Source organism: Mchenga conophoros, linkage group LG2 (genome assembly GCF_057382185.1).
Source record: "Mchenga conophoros isolate Kocher_MC1m ecotype Shallow Benthic linkage group LG2, M_conophoros_male_GT1.1, whole genome shotgun sequence".
Lineage (NCBI taxonomy): Eukaryota > Metazoa > Chordata > Actinopteri > Cichliformes > Cichlidae > Mchenga > Mchenga conophoros.
The window spans coordinates 8,254,775-8,272,193 of record NC_140527.1 but is presented as its reverse complement, the minus strand read 5'-3'; the positions used below and the strand labels follow the sequence as shown (position 1 = coordinate 8,272,193).

The window sequence follows — 17,419 nt, the reverse complement described above, 5'->3', positions numbered from 1 at the left end:
AGGGTAGATGTACTTAAGGAACATGAGACTTTTTCAGATAGATAAAGGCAAATATTGCAAACTACACAAAAGGCAGCCGCTAAAGCGTCTAAGTTTCAAAATAGAACAAACGAAACAGACTACTAAATTGTCAATTCCACTTAGAAACAAAATATTAATTCTAAAAATAAATCTTAGTTTGTTTTACAGAAGAACAGACAAAACTGACTAACTTTTGTCAATATCCAATAAACTGAGAACTAAAAGGAAATTCTCAATCTCTCCTTGTTGTATAGCTGAGCTTTTCAAACAGTTTTAACAGTTACTTTAGTCTGACAAAAGCCGAATGACGAATTAGCGCTTCCAGTCAGAGACTGAGGCTACGTCCACACGTACACGGGTATTTTTGAAAACGGAGATTTTCCGTTTTCATTTTAAAAAATAATCCCGTCCACACATAAAGGGAGAAATGAAAGAAAACGCTGCTATGAACATGCCAAAGCAGCAGGTGGCGCTAGATTCCTAACCGTGCAGAAATGTTGGCCAATCAGAAGTCTAGAAGCCTCGGTGGGAAAAAGTAAACAAAGCTGCAGCATAGAAGCAGAACCGAATCGTATGTGTGGACGGACAGTAACTGTGTGTATATGTAAGCATTTAAACACTGCAGAGAGTAGAATTAACAGTAACAGTATTGTAGAAGTTAATTTCACCGAAACAATAACGTGGCGCACAGTGTGACGCATGCACCAGTTTATTGTATTTCCAGACTTGCTTTCGGCACAATTTACAGTGCACGCTACTCTGTTTTTTGTCAGACTTGAAATAGCTGAAATACCTTCACACTATGGAGCTTCTATGGCTCTTCCGTTCGACAATCTCTCCGGCGTTGGAACCATCATCTGTTTTCTCTTCGGTCACGCTCGGTTGATTTTTCTAGTCGGCACACTCATTTCCTCCATTAGGCGCTGGCTCCATTACCCGCTGGCTGCTTCCCAAACAAACACACGTGCGGCTTGGCACTTGTGCTGTACGTAACAAGTCACGCGACGTGACGCTGCGGCTGTGATTGGTTCGGCTCTGCGCTACTTAATTTGGATTGGCTGACCTTTTTTTTTTTTTTTTGTTTGTTTTGTTTTTTTAAGAGGACAAGAGCGGCGAGGTCTATCGCGATAGCTTAATTTCTCTATCGAGTAAAAGTTATATCGCGATACATATCGTTATCGTTCTATCGCCCAGCTCTAGTTCCAACATAGCATTTGAATCAGACTCATGTGATTTTTTTTTTTTTTTTTTTTTTTTTTTTTTTTTCCCGTCTGTCACATGAAAGCATCACTGGACTGTAAGGGCTCCTATCCGAACAATACTGTTTGATTCATACTTTTTAAAGTCACTGTTTCTCAACAGGCATGTATGTGTGGGGGCTCGAGAGAGTACTGCACGGACTACATGAAGGTGTCTGATCAGCTGATGAATATTTTTTTTTTTTTTTTTTTTATATTAGGGAATGGCTCATATTGACATTTACTTCTGGAAAAGCAAGGCTTCATTTTTCATTTCTTTAAGTAAAAATCCCTTCTTCTTCCCAGTCAGAAAGTGTGACATCCAGCCAACAAGTCATTTAAGGTCACAGTTGTAGCACGGTGACGACATTCCTGACAGTGACACAAAAATGCAGACAGGGTTGACTCATCAGATCAAAGTGTAAATCCAGTCTGGTGCTATAAATAGAAAAAATATATACAACTGGACTAAGGTAATAATCACTGCCATCTCTTACTTGTAAACGATATGGGGGGGTATTTTTAGCAGACACTTTGCCTCAGTCTGATAATCTAAAGTCTTGGTTTGTTCTCTAGGTACAAAGTGCTTAAAATTATGTTTTATAATTTATCAGAAATGAACTGCATCATTAACTTTTTGCTAATAACTTTAAAAAATTTAGATAAAACATTTTTGGTTAAGAACCAAACAAAAATTTTTAAGATTAACAGGCCACAGCGTCTCAGATACATGTGTATCTGGGTCCTGTATACTGTCACTTCAATTCACTCTGTTTACCTTTCTTTTGCCAACCTTGGCACAAACATATATGGGCAGTACTTGTGGATGGAAGTCTTGCTGTCCTGCAAGACTCCCACTGGAACAGTGAGGCAAACCTCTCCACCAATTAGCATCCAGAAAGGGCTGTGCAATGTTCGAGCTGTACGCTGAATATTTCATTTGCTGATGATTACTGCTGAAGCTTCTGCACTCAAAAATCATAACTCCTACCTAATGTCCATATTTTAGCTTATTTTTTTTATTTAATTCAAGTATTACCGGCTAACAGCCAACCTTATGGAGAGCTCAAGGCATGTGTTTTTAAGATCTGAGATAATCAGAGTGAGGAGAGAATTGCTACCGAAATCTTTTCTTCTGTCTGCAAGCATCTTCTGAATAATCCTCGAGTACAGAAGGAGGAAGGTAACTGTGATAGAGCCTGTTTTAAAGGAAACGCAAAACAAAACCTCGTGCAAGCTGTATTTAGGATTTTGAGTGAAAAGCCAACATGAGCGAGGGATGAGGAAGGATGGAGAAGGCATGGAGTGCCAGTAGTTATAATAATATAGTATCAGTGTGCTCCTGAAGCTGTGAAACATAATGACTCCCCTTAAACAAGCACATTCCTGCTCAGGAGTGTTACAGCAACTTCAATTAGATTGATTTCCACTGTAATAAAATACATAATTATTTTAACTCCTTTCCCGATTTTACTTCTTCAAGTGGGTGAAAAGGAGCAACGTTGCCAGCGTTAAGGGGGGCCTACCAGTCAAAACTTGGAAAGTAGCCACCACAAAACTTCACATAAAAGCTTGTCTTGGTTATGAATCACAGCTTTAATTAATACGGTTATACCCCAGCTTAGTCTTAGGAATGTTACAGGAGTGTGTGGCTGCTTTAAAAAGACACTCATCCTTTGAGACATTTTGATGGTGGGTTTACTCATTTCCTTCCCAACGTGACACATTTGCTCATGCTCGTGAGGATTTTTGTTTTAAAAAAAACCAAGAGTAATTTGCAGGACTGCTTGCATATAGATAAGTCATTAGATTTCACAGCTATTGTGTAGTAAAAGCTACACTTTCAGGAAATTGTGCTACTCTGGGGTGGGACTGTGTTTCTGTTTCCTGTATTTGTGTCTTTTTCGGGTGAGGGTAGACCACCCTAGCAAGGGCTTGAACCACATCTTCCACCTTCGTTCTGTCCACCATGAATGGAGCTTTCTTAACCCAACATGCCAAGAAGCTGAACTAATTTACCACTAGTGACCACAAAAGAAAAGAGCAGCTCTGTTTTAAAGTGCATGCACTTCTTCAAGAAGCCCTTTGTCTGGAGGCCTATGGTTGAATCCCTTCACAGAAAGGTCAGCAAAACTCTTAACATCGCACTAGATGTGTTTTTTTTTGGTAAGGTTTCTTTTTGGTCAAATGTAAGACCTCTCTGGAGGGACCGCAAGATCTTACTGGCCAACTGACAAGACAAACACAGTCATAAAGCAGCGAGGACAGTTTATTTCTTTTCTGCTGTGGAATGCTCCCCGAAGAGAGGCAAAAACGGCTTTGCTTACTGACTCCACAGTAAAATGCCATTTTGTGGCACAGTTTGGACAACTGGATATATGGTTGCACAAACAACAGATGAATTTGGAGCTTAACAATGCCAAGACTTTTCAGCAGTGAAAGAAGAAGCACTTCCACAGTTAATAGTCAAAAGAATTTAATAATTGATTCCAACATATTATGGTCATGCTGCGGCCTTCACCAGAGACTAAATTGCTCAACACTAAACCAAAATCACGTTCAGCAAATGCCTCCTACTATTAAAACACAAAGTTCACTCTGTTCTCTTTTTAGTTTTCGTTATAGATTCTCTGTCACCATGGCTAACAAAAGCAAGCAAGATGCTATTAATAAGCTTACCCCTCTTTTTTTTTTTTTCTTCTTCTTTAGTTGGCTTACACGGACAAACTGATTTATGTCCGTATTCATGTTTAAGTTGTCGTCTGTGAGGCTGCATGTTGAGCCTCACTTTGGATGAGCTGGAGACCATAATCCCTGTTGAATACTGTAATTTTACCACCATGCCGTCTGTCAGCCGGGCAAATTACAGGTCTACCATGTCTGTATCTATAACACCTTGGGTGCTGCAGTGCAGTCACATGACTGTGAGCACGGCGAACAAAACTGGCTGGCCTCTTCCTACCTGAGGTGATGCCCTTTGGTATGTGGCATGCCTCTGCCAGATTTTAATGAACCTGTGATTTTATTTCATTTTTTCACATTTCTTTTGGTGGCACAGAGCAAGACTTGTTGGTTTTTGATTTAATTGAAGGGTTTTTACATTAAGCCTTAATTAAAATACCCTTCAAGAATTCCTGGGATGGTTTTCAGTGTGTTGCTGCAACTAAAGACATATTTTATCTTTTAAATATACCACACTGTCTCTTCACTTGTGTGCCAAGAATGACTTTGCAAGTGCCTGATTCCGCAGCAAGCCGTCAAAGCTTTCCTCATGCTGAATCTGTAATCTGTACATGCGAAGTCTTCCCAAAATGCTTCCAGGCCTACCTGGCAACACTTGTTGATCTTAGATAATGGATTATTTGACTTGATTGCTGTCAAGCTAGTCTGAGCAGTTTTTATGCAGGTGAATGGAAACATGTGGCGGTAGAGCCAAATGAGGTTACTCATAGGTCAACCCGTGTAATGATGAACAAAAACATGGTCAGAAGGTCAGTTGCAGAAGCTTACCATTATTGCAAAGCTACAACGTTGCATCTTCAGAAAGAATCAGTTCTATTTGATGATTCAGTGACAGTTAGTCTGGAACAGATTCCATGGGAATTCCATATCCACTTCCAAACAGCCCTTATTTAGGTTGGGGGCCAAGGTATATTCATAACCGCCAATGTATACTTGGCAACTTATTTTAAAATTTTTAAATATTTGAGAGAATTGTATGACATCCAAAACTAGTAAAGAATTCCCACAGTTAGTTTACACCTCGCTCATATTGTCTGATGTGCTCCGATCATCACCCTATTCCCTAAAACTCGAAAACACTAGCATTTGACTCACAGTGGACACTGTGACAGTCTGAACGTTTAATGGAGTAATGGATAAATGTGCACTTGGAACAAATGTCATGCTACTTTTTATGATTTATGTCTGTTGTTTGGGGTTTCTGTTAGAATCTTTGGCATGAATGAAATTTGCAGCCATCTGTGCAGCTGCAAGAAGCTAGCTGTAATAGCAGTGACAAGTCTCTTAGAGTAGATATCTCATATGGGGTAGACAGGTGCTCTGCTTTGAGTCAGCCTCTTGTCACCATCTTAATGAGCTTCTGCCATTCAAAATAATAACTAAGCTCTTTGTGAGTTAGTGGAAAAAAACCTAGTATTTCTACTGTGTTTTGCATAGATTTTTATATGATTGATGTAGTATTCTTTGCACAGGTGGCCTTGTTGTGAATATGTTCCTGTTAACCCAACCCCCAACACATCAGCCCTCTTCAGCTGCCCTACAACAGGTTTGACTGGAACTCTTTCACATCCCGTTTGAAAGTCAGCAGAGGCATGTTCGGGCGGGAGTGTTTTCATGTGCCTCGCCTCAAGCAAACCTAAATTAATTGTTAAGTGTAATCATTTCTGCGTCTCGCCTGGTGGTCGCGTAGCATGGCAACTGTTTGCATCTTTGCGCTGTTAAATCAGCTCCAGATTTGAGCCGAAACCTCTCAGATCTCAGCTCCTCAGTCTGTTCTCACTTGTGAATAAGCCACATTTATCCAAAATAAAACAGAAAGAGTTGTTGCCTTTTGACTGTTAAACTCCAAATTGGAGTCTGTAAACAATCAAACAAAGAATTCAGCAGTATTTTTCAAAGATTGAAGAGTAGCACACTTGCATAGGACTCGAGTTTGCAGACCATTGGAGCTCACTCTCTTCCACATACTTGTGTTTAGGAGGTTGGCTCTCTCGTGTTTTTTGGAGCTGGGAACGCTGCAGCTGTTGAACAGACGTTTGGTTGAGCGCGGGTTTACTGGAGAGCCTGAGGAGAGGGCAGTGAGGCTTGGATTTCTGTTTTCTTTATGGATCCAGTGACTTAAGATGGGGTCTCGCGAAAGATCGTGCTGAATCTGAGAAGCTGCCGTTCCACAGTCCCAGTTGATGAGCTTAGACCTCAAGTTTTTTTGACAGACATGCGCGCACACACGCTGGCTCATTCGTCATTTGAAAAATTAATCTAGAAAGCAAACAGTCACTCTTTTGTACGCGAGACCCTGTCTCTTGTGGCTGGTATCCAGCTCTGTAACGAGCAGCAGCTGGCTCAGAGGCCTGCACTCAGGAGCTGCATCCCTCACCCTGATGAATGTGTCATTTGTTGCTTGTTTAGCAGTCGCTTTTGTTCTGGGTCTGAACCATCCACACACACACACACACACACACACACACACACACACACACACACACACACACTGAACACACACACACACACACACTGAACACACACACACACACACACACACACACACACACACACACACACACACACACACACACTGAACACACACACACACACACTGAACACACTGAACACACACACACTGAACACACACACACTGAACACACACACACACACAATGCTCAGCTACAGTTTGTGTAACCTACTTAAAATGGTGCAAAATCTAGGCCTTCATGACTGCTGGGTTTTGGAAAGAAAGAAAATGGTTCTTGGAAGGCGTCTGGGTATTTGTAGCCAATGAGAGTTCATGCATTCTTGTGTAGTACTTAATAGTAGTTCCTGTTACACCGCAGTCATCAAATGCAGGTTGGATGACATTCCCCCTGCGGTTGTTTTATTGCTTTATCGGCAGGAGTAGGGCAATAATATTGCCATGACTTCACAGTTGAAGTGATGTCTGCTGATGACTTAAGTAGAAGCTGTAGGCTATCTTTCAGTATGTGACTGAAGGGAGATGTAATTTTGGTGAGCAAAGGCACTTAAGTAGGTCTATTGTTTTATTTCTTGTTGTAGGTTTTTTTGTCTTATCTGAGCAAGTGCTTTATTTCATGGTGGCTGCAGTCAAATTTCGATCTCTTCCCTCCTCCAGCTTTCCTATTCACTGTATCTTCATAATTGGTGTGTCAGCGACCGTGGAATGTAGAAGAAACAGTTTATCATAAACTACGGCACAGAAGCATTTTTCTTCTGTTCCCCAGAGAAAATATTCATGATAGAGCAGCATCTCCAGAATTGGGCTGTAATGCATACTGAATGTTTTTCTTAGTCCCACTGTGAATAGAAGAAATCATCACGGGGAGGAGAGAGATAGATAGAGATATATCTCTATATCTATTATCTATCTATCTATAGATATAGAGATATATCGATGGATATAAAAAAACTAAAAAAACAAATGCATTTTGAGGTCTCTTAAAGCATGAAGCATTTTTTGTCTTATTTTTCCCTTTCATGGCCTCTTTCCCCCTTCCAAGCTAGTGGGTTTCCTGTTCCAGCTGGAGCAAACCCAGAATGCCCAAAGAAGGATTTGGTCCAGAAGAAGTAGGAGGACCCATCACTGACATCCGAGCATCAGAAAGTCGCAAGACATAAGCTCTCTGTCGTTAGCGAGAGAGACTGTAAATGTAAATTTGAAACTGTGCTTGTGTCAAGTGGAGCACTTGTGATTGTGCACTGGCCTGCAAAGCAGAACAGTAGAAGAGAAAGGAAGCATGTACACCAGTTAGATTAGCTTTCAAGCTGAGGGGAAAAGAAAACAAACCCCCCACACACTGGACACCTGACATGAAACAAGAGGCTAGACAAAATGAGATATAAGGATGAGTGAGAGAGCCTCTGATGATAACATGATGGGCTGAAATTTGATCTTTACTGCTTGAAGTTTCAGCCAGGGGAGTTGTGAGCACACAGAGAGACCAGGAATGCGAATTAGGATCGTGTGGTGCCTTCAGTCAAGTCTGTATCTTTTTGATATAAACCCTGAAGTAACCCCAGAGTCATGATAACAAAGGCCTTTTTAAATGAGTACTTAGCCAAGGTTTGTAAACAAAGAATGAAATAAAGACATCACAACTGCTCTAAGTACTCAGAAACAGAAGTGATTTTTACATGGCTACATCACATGCTTGCCATGAATTTGGCTCTTGTAATGTCAGTGACTCCTCCAGGACTGAAGTAGTGGTAGTTGATACGGGAGGTCATGGAGCTGGAGAGAAGAGGCTGAAGGGAGTGTGGAAAATGTGCACAGTTACTGAAAACAGTGGCATACTAGAAGTGGGTTAGGGCCTTTCAGTGGCTGTAATGATGGGGAATATTACTTTAAAGCTTGTTAAAGTGTAAAGAATTCCCATAACCGCCCCATACATAAACCTGTGTTTACATGTTCATATTTAATATTTTCATAATATTTATTATTTTTTTATATGGGAGTTTGGTTTTTTCCTTACTCAGGTTTTCATTCTGTCCCAGATTGTAGACTTAATACTACATAATGCTGTATGCAGACAGATGTGGGGAGTGTGTGATTGGCTGTTGAGTCTCTTAGATGTATATATATATATTTTTGTTGTAGTTAAGAAGCATTCTTAGTCTCCTCTTTTTCATTTAGATCTACCACAGGCCACCACATCACTAAAGAAATAAAACGATACAGACAAATGTAAAGAACAATGGAACGTGATTTTTTTGTATAATAGATCTCTGGGTGAAATCTTACATGAATCCTATTTCATCCTGTCCTGTCTTAATCCCAGTAACTGTTCACTCCTTAGCATCTCAGTCATAAGATGTTTCATGACACTTAAGTAGTGCCTTTTAAAAAGTAAATACAAAGTAAATATTTGTCTTGTATCATAGATTAAATTCTTTCATTCAGTTTTATTTATACAGTACTGATTAAAACACTCTTCTCAGTGGGCTTTAGGTTGTACAGTAAAGACCTTACAATAAAGTGTAACCATTATCCGAAGTGAGTGTTTTAATTTCACCAAGTAACCAGTTTTTCACAGGCTGAAATGTGACGAAGGGCCTCAAGGACAGAGTAAAAGGGAATTATTGTGAGATACTGTTTGAAGGAACCTGCTTATCTTAAACCAACACAGAAGCCAGCGATAAAGGGAACCTGTTGCTCCTTCTGTTTACCAGGATCTGTTCAAACTATCAGTGCCTGCTTGGGAATTCTTGTTAAAGTCATTAGGTTTGCTATTTGGCCTGGAAGTGTGTGGTTACCGTTGGGCCTATGTGGAATAAGATTTCACTGTCTTTTCTACCCACACAATAGCAGTCGGATGAAGAGAGGACTGCTCCAGGCCTGGTGACAGAATCTGATTCATACTGAGGAGAGATGTTATATAACCAAAGCAATCACATTTCACTATGGAGAATAAAAGTTTTGAACTTGTTAGTAAACCTTTCTAAATGCTCTCTTCTTTTAAGCTGTTTTATCTGAAGATAAAATATCTTTATTTTAATGAATTGATGCTCAGGCTGGCAAAGAAGCACATCAGTTTAGGGAGCGAAAGTGCCAGATAGTTGTTCCCATAGTAGGAGGCTTGTTAGATGTTGGGGAAAAAACAGTATGTCAACAACACTGAGACAGACCCTGGTGACTTTCTTTCCTGTCCTAGTAACCCTGAGAAGCATGGGAACTGTAAATAAAAGTATGCAAAAATGCTCCTACTGCCCTCAAGGCTGCAGACTACACAGACCATGAACAGATTGTTTAAGCATGAAGGAAAGTTCACTTTATGCCCATTAGCAGAGGCCATTATGGAGCCATTTTTCCACATCTCAGAGAGGATTTCCCATTAAAGATCATTCATTAAGTGATTGTGATTATTTTTCCCCCCAGTAGGATTTCTAAAGGTCAATGTGGGAGCATGTTGCATGATAAGTAAGGCATTGGAGAAATGTTTTACAGACCATTGATGTGTTACAGTCATGCAAATAACGTGTCCCTTGCTCTCTTCCATTTTACAGCAGATATGCTTTAGCTGATTAGTCTCTGCAATTAATGAATGGGCTGAATCACCAATGTAGTGGATTCCAGTGTTGAAATAAATTATGTTTTCTCTCAGGATGTGAGATTTGTTTCTTAAATGGTTATCTGCATTGTTACTTCAAGGCTTTCTAGCTTGTTTTTTTTTTTTATTATTATTATTATTACGCTGTATTCATTGTTTCAGCCATGTTTATACTTAAATTATTATACATTTTTCCCTAATGCTGGCACTCTCTATCTAAGCTGAAATAGCTGTTTTAGCCAATACACTAAAGCCACTAATTGACATGATTTTGTTTTTGTTGGTATTTCATGGGCTAAGCTGAGAGTGGACACTCACTGATTGTCTCCGTTTCCAGCAGTTAGAGGGGTTATGCTCTCAATTCCTCTGAAAGGATTTTCTTTAACAACCTGGCTTTACTATTAATTATCTTAAGAACCTTGGGAAATAAGATTGACTTAACCTAATTATCCAAAGGTACATGATCAGTGACTAAGTACAGGGCAGGATCTCAAGGTCAGACATGACCAGTGTGGGGAGAATAACTCTACTCATCATTAGCAAATAATGCAGCAAAGGTCATTCTTGAATTAATCTTTTGGATCTTTTAATATACTGAGTAAGTTATTAGCTCAATTTGCCATCAGTCTCATCTTATGTCCTTCCCTTCTGTTTCAGGATTCCGCAAAATCAGCCTTGATGATCTGCGTAAGGCCTACATCGTCAAGGACGTGCAACAGTACATCCTTCACAGGCTGGATCAGGAGGAGGCCCTGAGGCAGCATCTAACCAAGGAGACAGCTGAGATGCTTAACCAACTTCACATCAAGAGCAGTGGTTGTTTCCTTTACCTGGAACGTGTCCTGGATGGTGTGGTGGAAAACTTTATCATGCTTCGTGAGATCCGCGACATCCCGGGCACTCTTAATGGCCTCTACCTGTGGCTCTGCCAGAGACTGTTTGTCAGAAAACAGTTTGCCAAAGTACAACCAATTCTTAATGTAATCCTTGCAACTTGTAGGCCACTCACAGTCAAAGAACTGTACCATGCAGTCTGGACCAAAAACATGACACTGACCATGGAAGAGTTTCAGAAAAAGATGGACATTCTCTCCAAATTATTGGTCGATGGCCTTGGGAGCACTAAAATCCTCTTTCACTACAGTTTTGCAGAGTGGCTACTAGATGTTAAGCACTGCACCCAAAAGTACTTGTGCAATGCAGCAGAGGGACATAGGATGTTGGCAATGAGTTATACTTGCCGGGCAAAGCAGCTCAAGCCGCTTGAGGTGCAGGAATTTGCATTGCATCTTGTGAACTCCAATCTACAGATTGAAGCATTTAATCTGGCTCTTTGGATGGTTTGGAATGGAACTCCTGCTAAAGACTCTTTGAGCACCTCCATACCAAAGGAACAGGAGGTTCTGCAGCTACTGGTCAAAGCTGGTGCACACGTAAACAATGAGGATGATCATGCTTCATGTATTGTACAACAGGCCCTAGAAAGAGAGGATTCGATAAGGACACTACTTGACAATGGGGCATCTGTAAACCAGTGTGACTCCGGTGGAAAAACTCTGCTGAGTAATGCTGCATACAGCGGAAACCTTGATGTTGTCAACTTGCTTATATCTAGAGGGGCAAACATGGAGCTAGAAGATAACAATGGACAGACGGCACTTACCCTTGCTGCAAGGCAGGGCCATACTAAAGTGGTCAACTGCCTTATTGGCTGTGAGGCCAACATAAACCATACAGATCACGATGGGTGGACTGCTCTCCGTTCAGCAGCATGGGGTGGACATTCAGAAGTTGTGTCTGCTCTGCTTTATGCTGGTGCCAAAGTGGACTGTGCTGATGCCGATGGCAGAACTGCTTTAAGAGCTGCTGCTTGGGGAGGTCATGAAGACATTGTGTTGAACCTTCTTCAACATGGCGCTGAGGTCAACAAAGCAGACAATGAAGGAAGAACAGCTCTTATTGCTGCAGCCTATATGGGACACAGAGAAATTGTTGAGCACCTGTTGGACCATGGAGCTGAAGTTAATCATGAAGACGTTGATGGAAGGACTGCCCTTTCAGTCGCTGCTCTCTGTGTTCCTGCAAGTAAAGGCCATGCATCTGTTGTGAGCCTTTTGATCGACAGGGGTGCAGAGGTCGACCACTGTGACAAAGACTGCATGACTCCTCTCCTCGTGGCTGGCTATGAAGGACATGTAGATGTAGTTGACTTGCTTTTAGAAGGCGGGGCTGATGTGGATCATACAGACAACAATGGCCGCACCCCTCTTCTGGCTGCTGCATCAATGGGCCATGCATCTGTAGTCAACACACTACTTTTTTGGGGGGCTGCTGTTGATAGTATTGACAGTGAGGGAAGGACTGTGCTGAGCATTGCATCTGCTCAGGGTAATGTGGAGGTGGTCAGAACTCTGCTGGACAGAGGTCTTGATGAGAATCACAGGGATGATGCAGGCTGGACCCCGCTTCACATGGCTTCATTTGAGGGCCACCGGCAAGTTTGCGATGCCCTTATTGAACAAGGTGCTCGTTGCACAGAGGTAGATAATGATGGTCGAATACCGCTGATATTAGCTGCACAAGAGGGACATTATGACTGTGTGCAAATTCTTCTGGAACACAAGTCATGCAGTGACCAGAGGGGATATGATGGGAGGAATGCTCTCAGGGTAGCTGCATTAGAAGGTCACAGGGAGATTGTTGAACTGCTGCTGAGCCACGGTGCTGATATAGATTACAAAGATGCAGACGGACGCCCGACGCTTTACATACTAGCACTTGAAAATCAGCTGGCCATGACAGAATATTTCCTTGAAAATGGCGCAAATGTGGAAGCTTGTGACACTGAGGGCAGAACGGCCCTGCATGTATCCTGCTGGCAAGGGCATATTGAAATGGTGAGGCTGCTGATTAACTACCATGCTGATGTGAATGCCTGTGACAATGAAAAAAGATCTGCCCTCCAGTCTGCTGCATGGCAAGGCCATACAAAAGTCGTGCAGTTTTTGATAGAGAATGGCACACATGTAGATCACACATGCAATCAGGGAGCAACGGCACTAGGCATAGCTGCCCAGGAGGGTCACATCGATGTTGTACAAATACTTCTTGAAAACGGTGCTGACCCCAACCACGCTGATCAGTTTGGAAGAACGGCAATGAGAGTAGCAGCAAAAGGTGGCCATTCAATGATTATAAAACTTCTAGAAAAATATGGAGCTACAACTCTAAATGGCTGCAACCCCTCCCCAGTGCATACCATGGAAGAAAAAACACCATTGGCAGTGACTGGTAAAATGCAGTCCCTCACCATCAAATCAAGTAGTTCTGGCAGCACTGGGGCAGGAGATGTGCAGTCATCTGGACGAGGTCTACAGAACGGGCCTGTTCATGCCTTCAGTTCACCGTCAGAGTCTCCTGATTCCACTGTAGATAGACAGAAATCCTCCCTGTCAAATAATTCTCTCAAGAGTTCAAAAAACTCCTCTTTGAGAACCACATCATCTACAGCCACAGCACAGACAGTGCCCATTGACAGTTTTCACGGACTGACATTTACAGAACAGATTCAGCAGCACTCACTGCCCCGCAGCCGGAGCAGACAGTCTATTGTATCTCCGTCCTCTACGACAAAGTCCATTAGTCAGCAGCCATCATCCCCATCCAGTGACTTTGACTGGTCTCAGCTGAAATCCGGTCTTAAATCAACAAAGGGAACTAAAACTGGAAATAGCACAGCAAACAGCAAAACAACACTGGGAGACAAGAAGAAAATCAAGAACAGTGGCTCAACCCAAGGTCAGGTTCTGGAGTATGAGATGACCCAGTTTGACAAGAGAATTGCCATTAATAAATCGGTAGCTAACATCGCAGTGAAAGATCCTCATTGTAAGATCATGATTGGTGGTTCAGTTCAGCAGGAAAGGGGACAGTGCCAGGATCAGTTTTTCATACAGCAGCAAAGCTGTTCTGAGAAGAAGAGGAATGGGATAATGACAAACCCCAACTATCATCTACAGGGTAATCAGGTTTTCTTGGGTAGGGTATCAGTTCCACGGACTGTTCAAAACAGGGGCCACCAGGATGTTCTAGAGAACTATCCCATAGGGGAAACGGAGCTAAGCCTTAAACAAGCCCTGAAACTGCAGATTGAAGGATCAGACCATGGGTTTAACTACAAAAAGGAGACTCCATTATAGCTGGTAAGAGAGAGTTTGTTTTTGTTTTGTTTTTTTAATATTCCAGCATGTGATTTTAATGTAATACAGCAACCATGTGTTTATATGTTGAAATCAAGAAAAGGTGAGGGCACATAGCAAACAACACATGCTTTTGGCTTGTCTAAGGACTAATAAAGGAGCAAAAAATGGGCACATAGATGATACCGGAATGCACTGAATAGAACCACCATTAGTTTTATTTAATCAGACTTGCGTGAAGAAAGCCTCCCAAGCAAAACATTAACCCAAATCATTCCTGTGCCATTTCAGATGTCTTGAATGCCATTCGTCATGCAGACGGCGGAGGGAATGTGCCAAAGCAACTGTTTTCATCTGCATTTAAAAAAAAAAAAAAAAAAAAAAAACAACTTTTTTTTTTAAACTTTTCATCAGTGGGAGACCTCAAAATGTTACCTAGGGAAGATTGTTTTCTGCCTAAGGCTTATGTGAACTGATACTTCAATGTGCCTACATCTGTTACAGCCTTCTCCATGTATCCATGCAAACTATCATCTTAATTTAATGTAATGCTATTTAATAAACAGTGTATGCACTTTTAAGAGTAAAATGACAGACATGCATTTGTTCTAGTCACTCGTATCCCATCCATGTTTTATCTAAGTAACTGTTTGAGAAAACGTACCAATGCTTTTTCCTGTTATTTTATATTAATGTTTGTTCTACTTTTTAAACACTGACAACAATGTACTGCGAGTACAATGTAACAAACCAGAGGACATAACAGTAACTGATGCCATGGTATGAAGTAAGCGCATTGATAGTCTGCCTTTCTAGAGACCCCAAATAATCTGTGTTAACTTTGAGCAGCGTGTTAAACTTACTTTGTGTGTGATGTGTCAATAGCTATTTTCATCACAAGTATATAAAAGTGTATTTATTTTTGGGGGAAAAAAAGCCACTTTTTGGTTTTGCATTACATTCTATCATGGTGCTGTGTTTTCAGACGTTGCCTGCAGTCATTTTGAACTCCCAATTTGTTGGCTATGTAAGTTTGTGCATTATTAAAATATCTAAGAAAGAGGGAGGTTCATCGAAAATGTAAACAAAAATAATAATAATTTTGTCCCTATGGGATTTTTTTTTTTTTTTGGTTGTTGTTGTTGTGAGTCCTGTTTTGTGTGCATTTAAAAAAAATATTTAAATAATCCATTTTGGTGCTAAAAGCAGCAATGTCAAGTGATTAAAAATACATTTGTCAGCACAGTTACATGTATAACCTACTGCATCGCAAGAAACAAAATCCAAGCTTTGTTTCCGTATCGTCATGTGGTTCATTTTCAGTTAATTCCTGGCTGGATTTTTCAGGGGCATGACACAGACTCAGAAAGGCTTCAGCCATTAAGACAACTACTAGCTGTTAGTGACATTGTCTGTAATGCAAAGTTGTAAAGCCAAAGTTGAATGGGTATATTCTAACCCGCCTCCTCCCTGTGAGACACTGAGGATCAGTTGGACACGACTTACCCCTGTGGGAGACTGAGGGGAGGAGGTGCTCAGCTGTGACACTGAGGGAACTGAAACATCTGTTTCTTATGAATTCTATAGAGCTGCGTTAGTGTTTACAGGCTGTGTCATATTTTTTTGCAGGCTTTTCATAATGTTAACGGTGAGATATATTGCCAAGAACTGGGATCGAGGAGTAGAAGCCTATCGCATGCACGAACACTTATAAGCCCTAGTGAAAGCTCTCAGCTCTTCAGTACTACAGTAGCTCAAATGTATGCCATGAAGGGACGGTAGAAGGATTCTAAGCAGGACCGGGTTTAGAAACAGTGTTGGAAAAACATACTGTATAGTCTTATTAAGCAGTTATCTTGTTTGTCTTGACTGTGTTTTGTCTGCCATCTTTGATTTGACTGTCAGTGATTGGATTGTAAATAGCTTCCAATGTACATTCAACTTTCATTTAAAAAGAATTCCTGTATTCTATGAAGTGGAATTTTCTGATGTATATTAAAGTGCTTAATAAACATATTTGCTTTACTGCTGAAACAGACATTTTTGCTTATTTCATTTCGCATCCTTTTATAGTAACAGTGCCAGATAGTTGAGGCCAGTATGCTGACAGAAATGATTGTGTTGGCCGTTAATGGTCCAAAACAAGATGGATAATAAAAAAGCCACCAAAGGAAAGAGATTTGATTTATGGGGATGTACCAAAACCTGAAAAATCTGCACCATGCGTATATTTTTGTACTTGTATTCTTTTGACAGCTTTTTCCTCTCTCCCTTTCTCTCTCTCTCTTGTATTGGAGCTGTGAAACTACAGCATGTGCTGTTAATACCTACTTCACTGTTGGTCATTTGATATAGAGGGCCAAACCAGGACACTGCAGGCATCGCAACACATGGATCACGCTGAAGTGGAGCAGACAAGTGTGCCAAGTGCTATCGCGGCCTCCCCCTCTCCTGCATTTCACTCTGTTCATTTGAGTTAAAAGCAAACTGAAAGAGAGCTCTAACAGAAGTAGCTGAAAGATTTGATTTAATAGCATTTTTATTTAATCTTACGCAGTTTCACAATAAAGAAACTGGGTGCTTTTACTGGATTTTGGCTGTGATTGTGAATTATCTCCTATTCAAATTCCAAATCGATGCAAAGTATACAGTGAAAACATTCAGCTGTGTTTCAAAAAGACTTAACTTTGAACCAAAGAGTTAAATCTGAACAAAGTGGTTCTATTGAATAATTAGGTTTAACTGCCACCACCCAAAATGTCATGAAAAAATGCACCAAATAGCCGTTCAAGTGCCATTTAGACTTTTGGACCTTCAGCACAGGCTTCTCTGTATGTTTTGAGAGGGTGGGTGTTAATGAATGAACCATCTGGTACTGATGTCATGCAGTGTGCACTGTCCAAGCTTGGAGGATCTCCTCATGAACCGTCTGCCAGTGGCCACATCTGGTTGCTCTCCACCCATGCCCTTGTTTTGGATACAGCGCTAACAAGTTCCCTCACAATATACACAACATGGAGACAGTTGTGGCTGGCTTGTTCCAGAGGTATTTTAAACCCAATGGCCTTCAACTAGTGCATGCCTTTGAGAGCCACGTGTGTGCTGAATTCACATTTAAGTAAATGTGATCTCTGTTTAGCACTTTAGCTACAAGCTTTCT

The 17,419-nt window shown here is 41.1% G+C and overlaps 1 protein-coding gene across 1 annotated transcript in view; it reads left to right on the top strand.

Moving 5' to 3' along the window:
* ankrd50 (ankyrin repeat domain 50) overlaps window positions 1-16,293 on the top strand; it is a 41,008-nt gene extending 24,715 nt beyond the window's left edge. The window contains exons 4-5 of the mRNA XM_085285457.1: window positions 10,718-14,262; window positions 14,551-16,293. Coding sequence (XP_085141583.1) covers window positions 10,718-14,259 — 3,542 coding nt within the window. The 3' untranslated portion in view covers window positions 14,260-14,262; window positions 14,551-16,293. The remainder of the gene's footprint in view (window positions 1-10,717; window positions 14,263-14,550) is intronic.
* The last annotated feature ends 1,126 nt before the right edge of the window (window positions 16,294-17,419 follow it).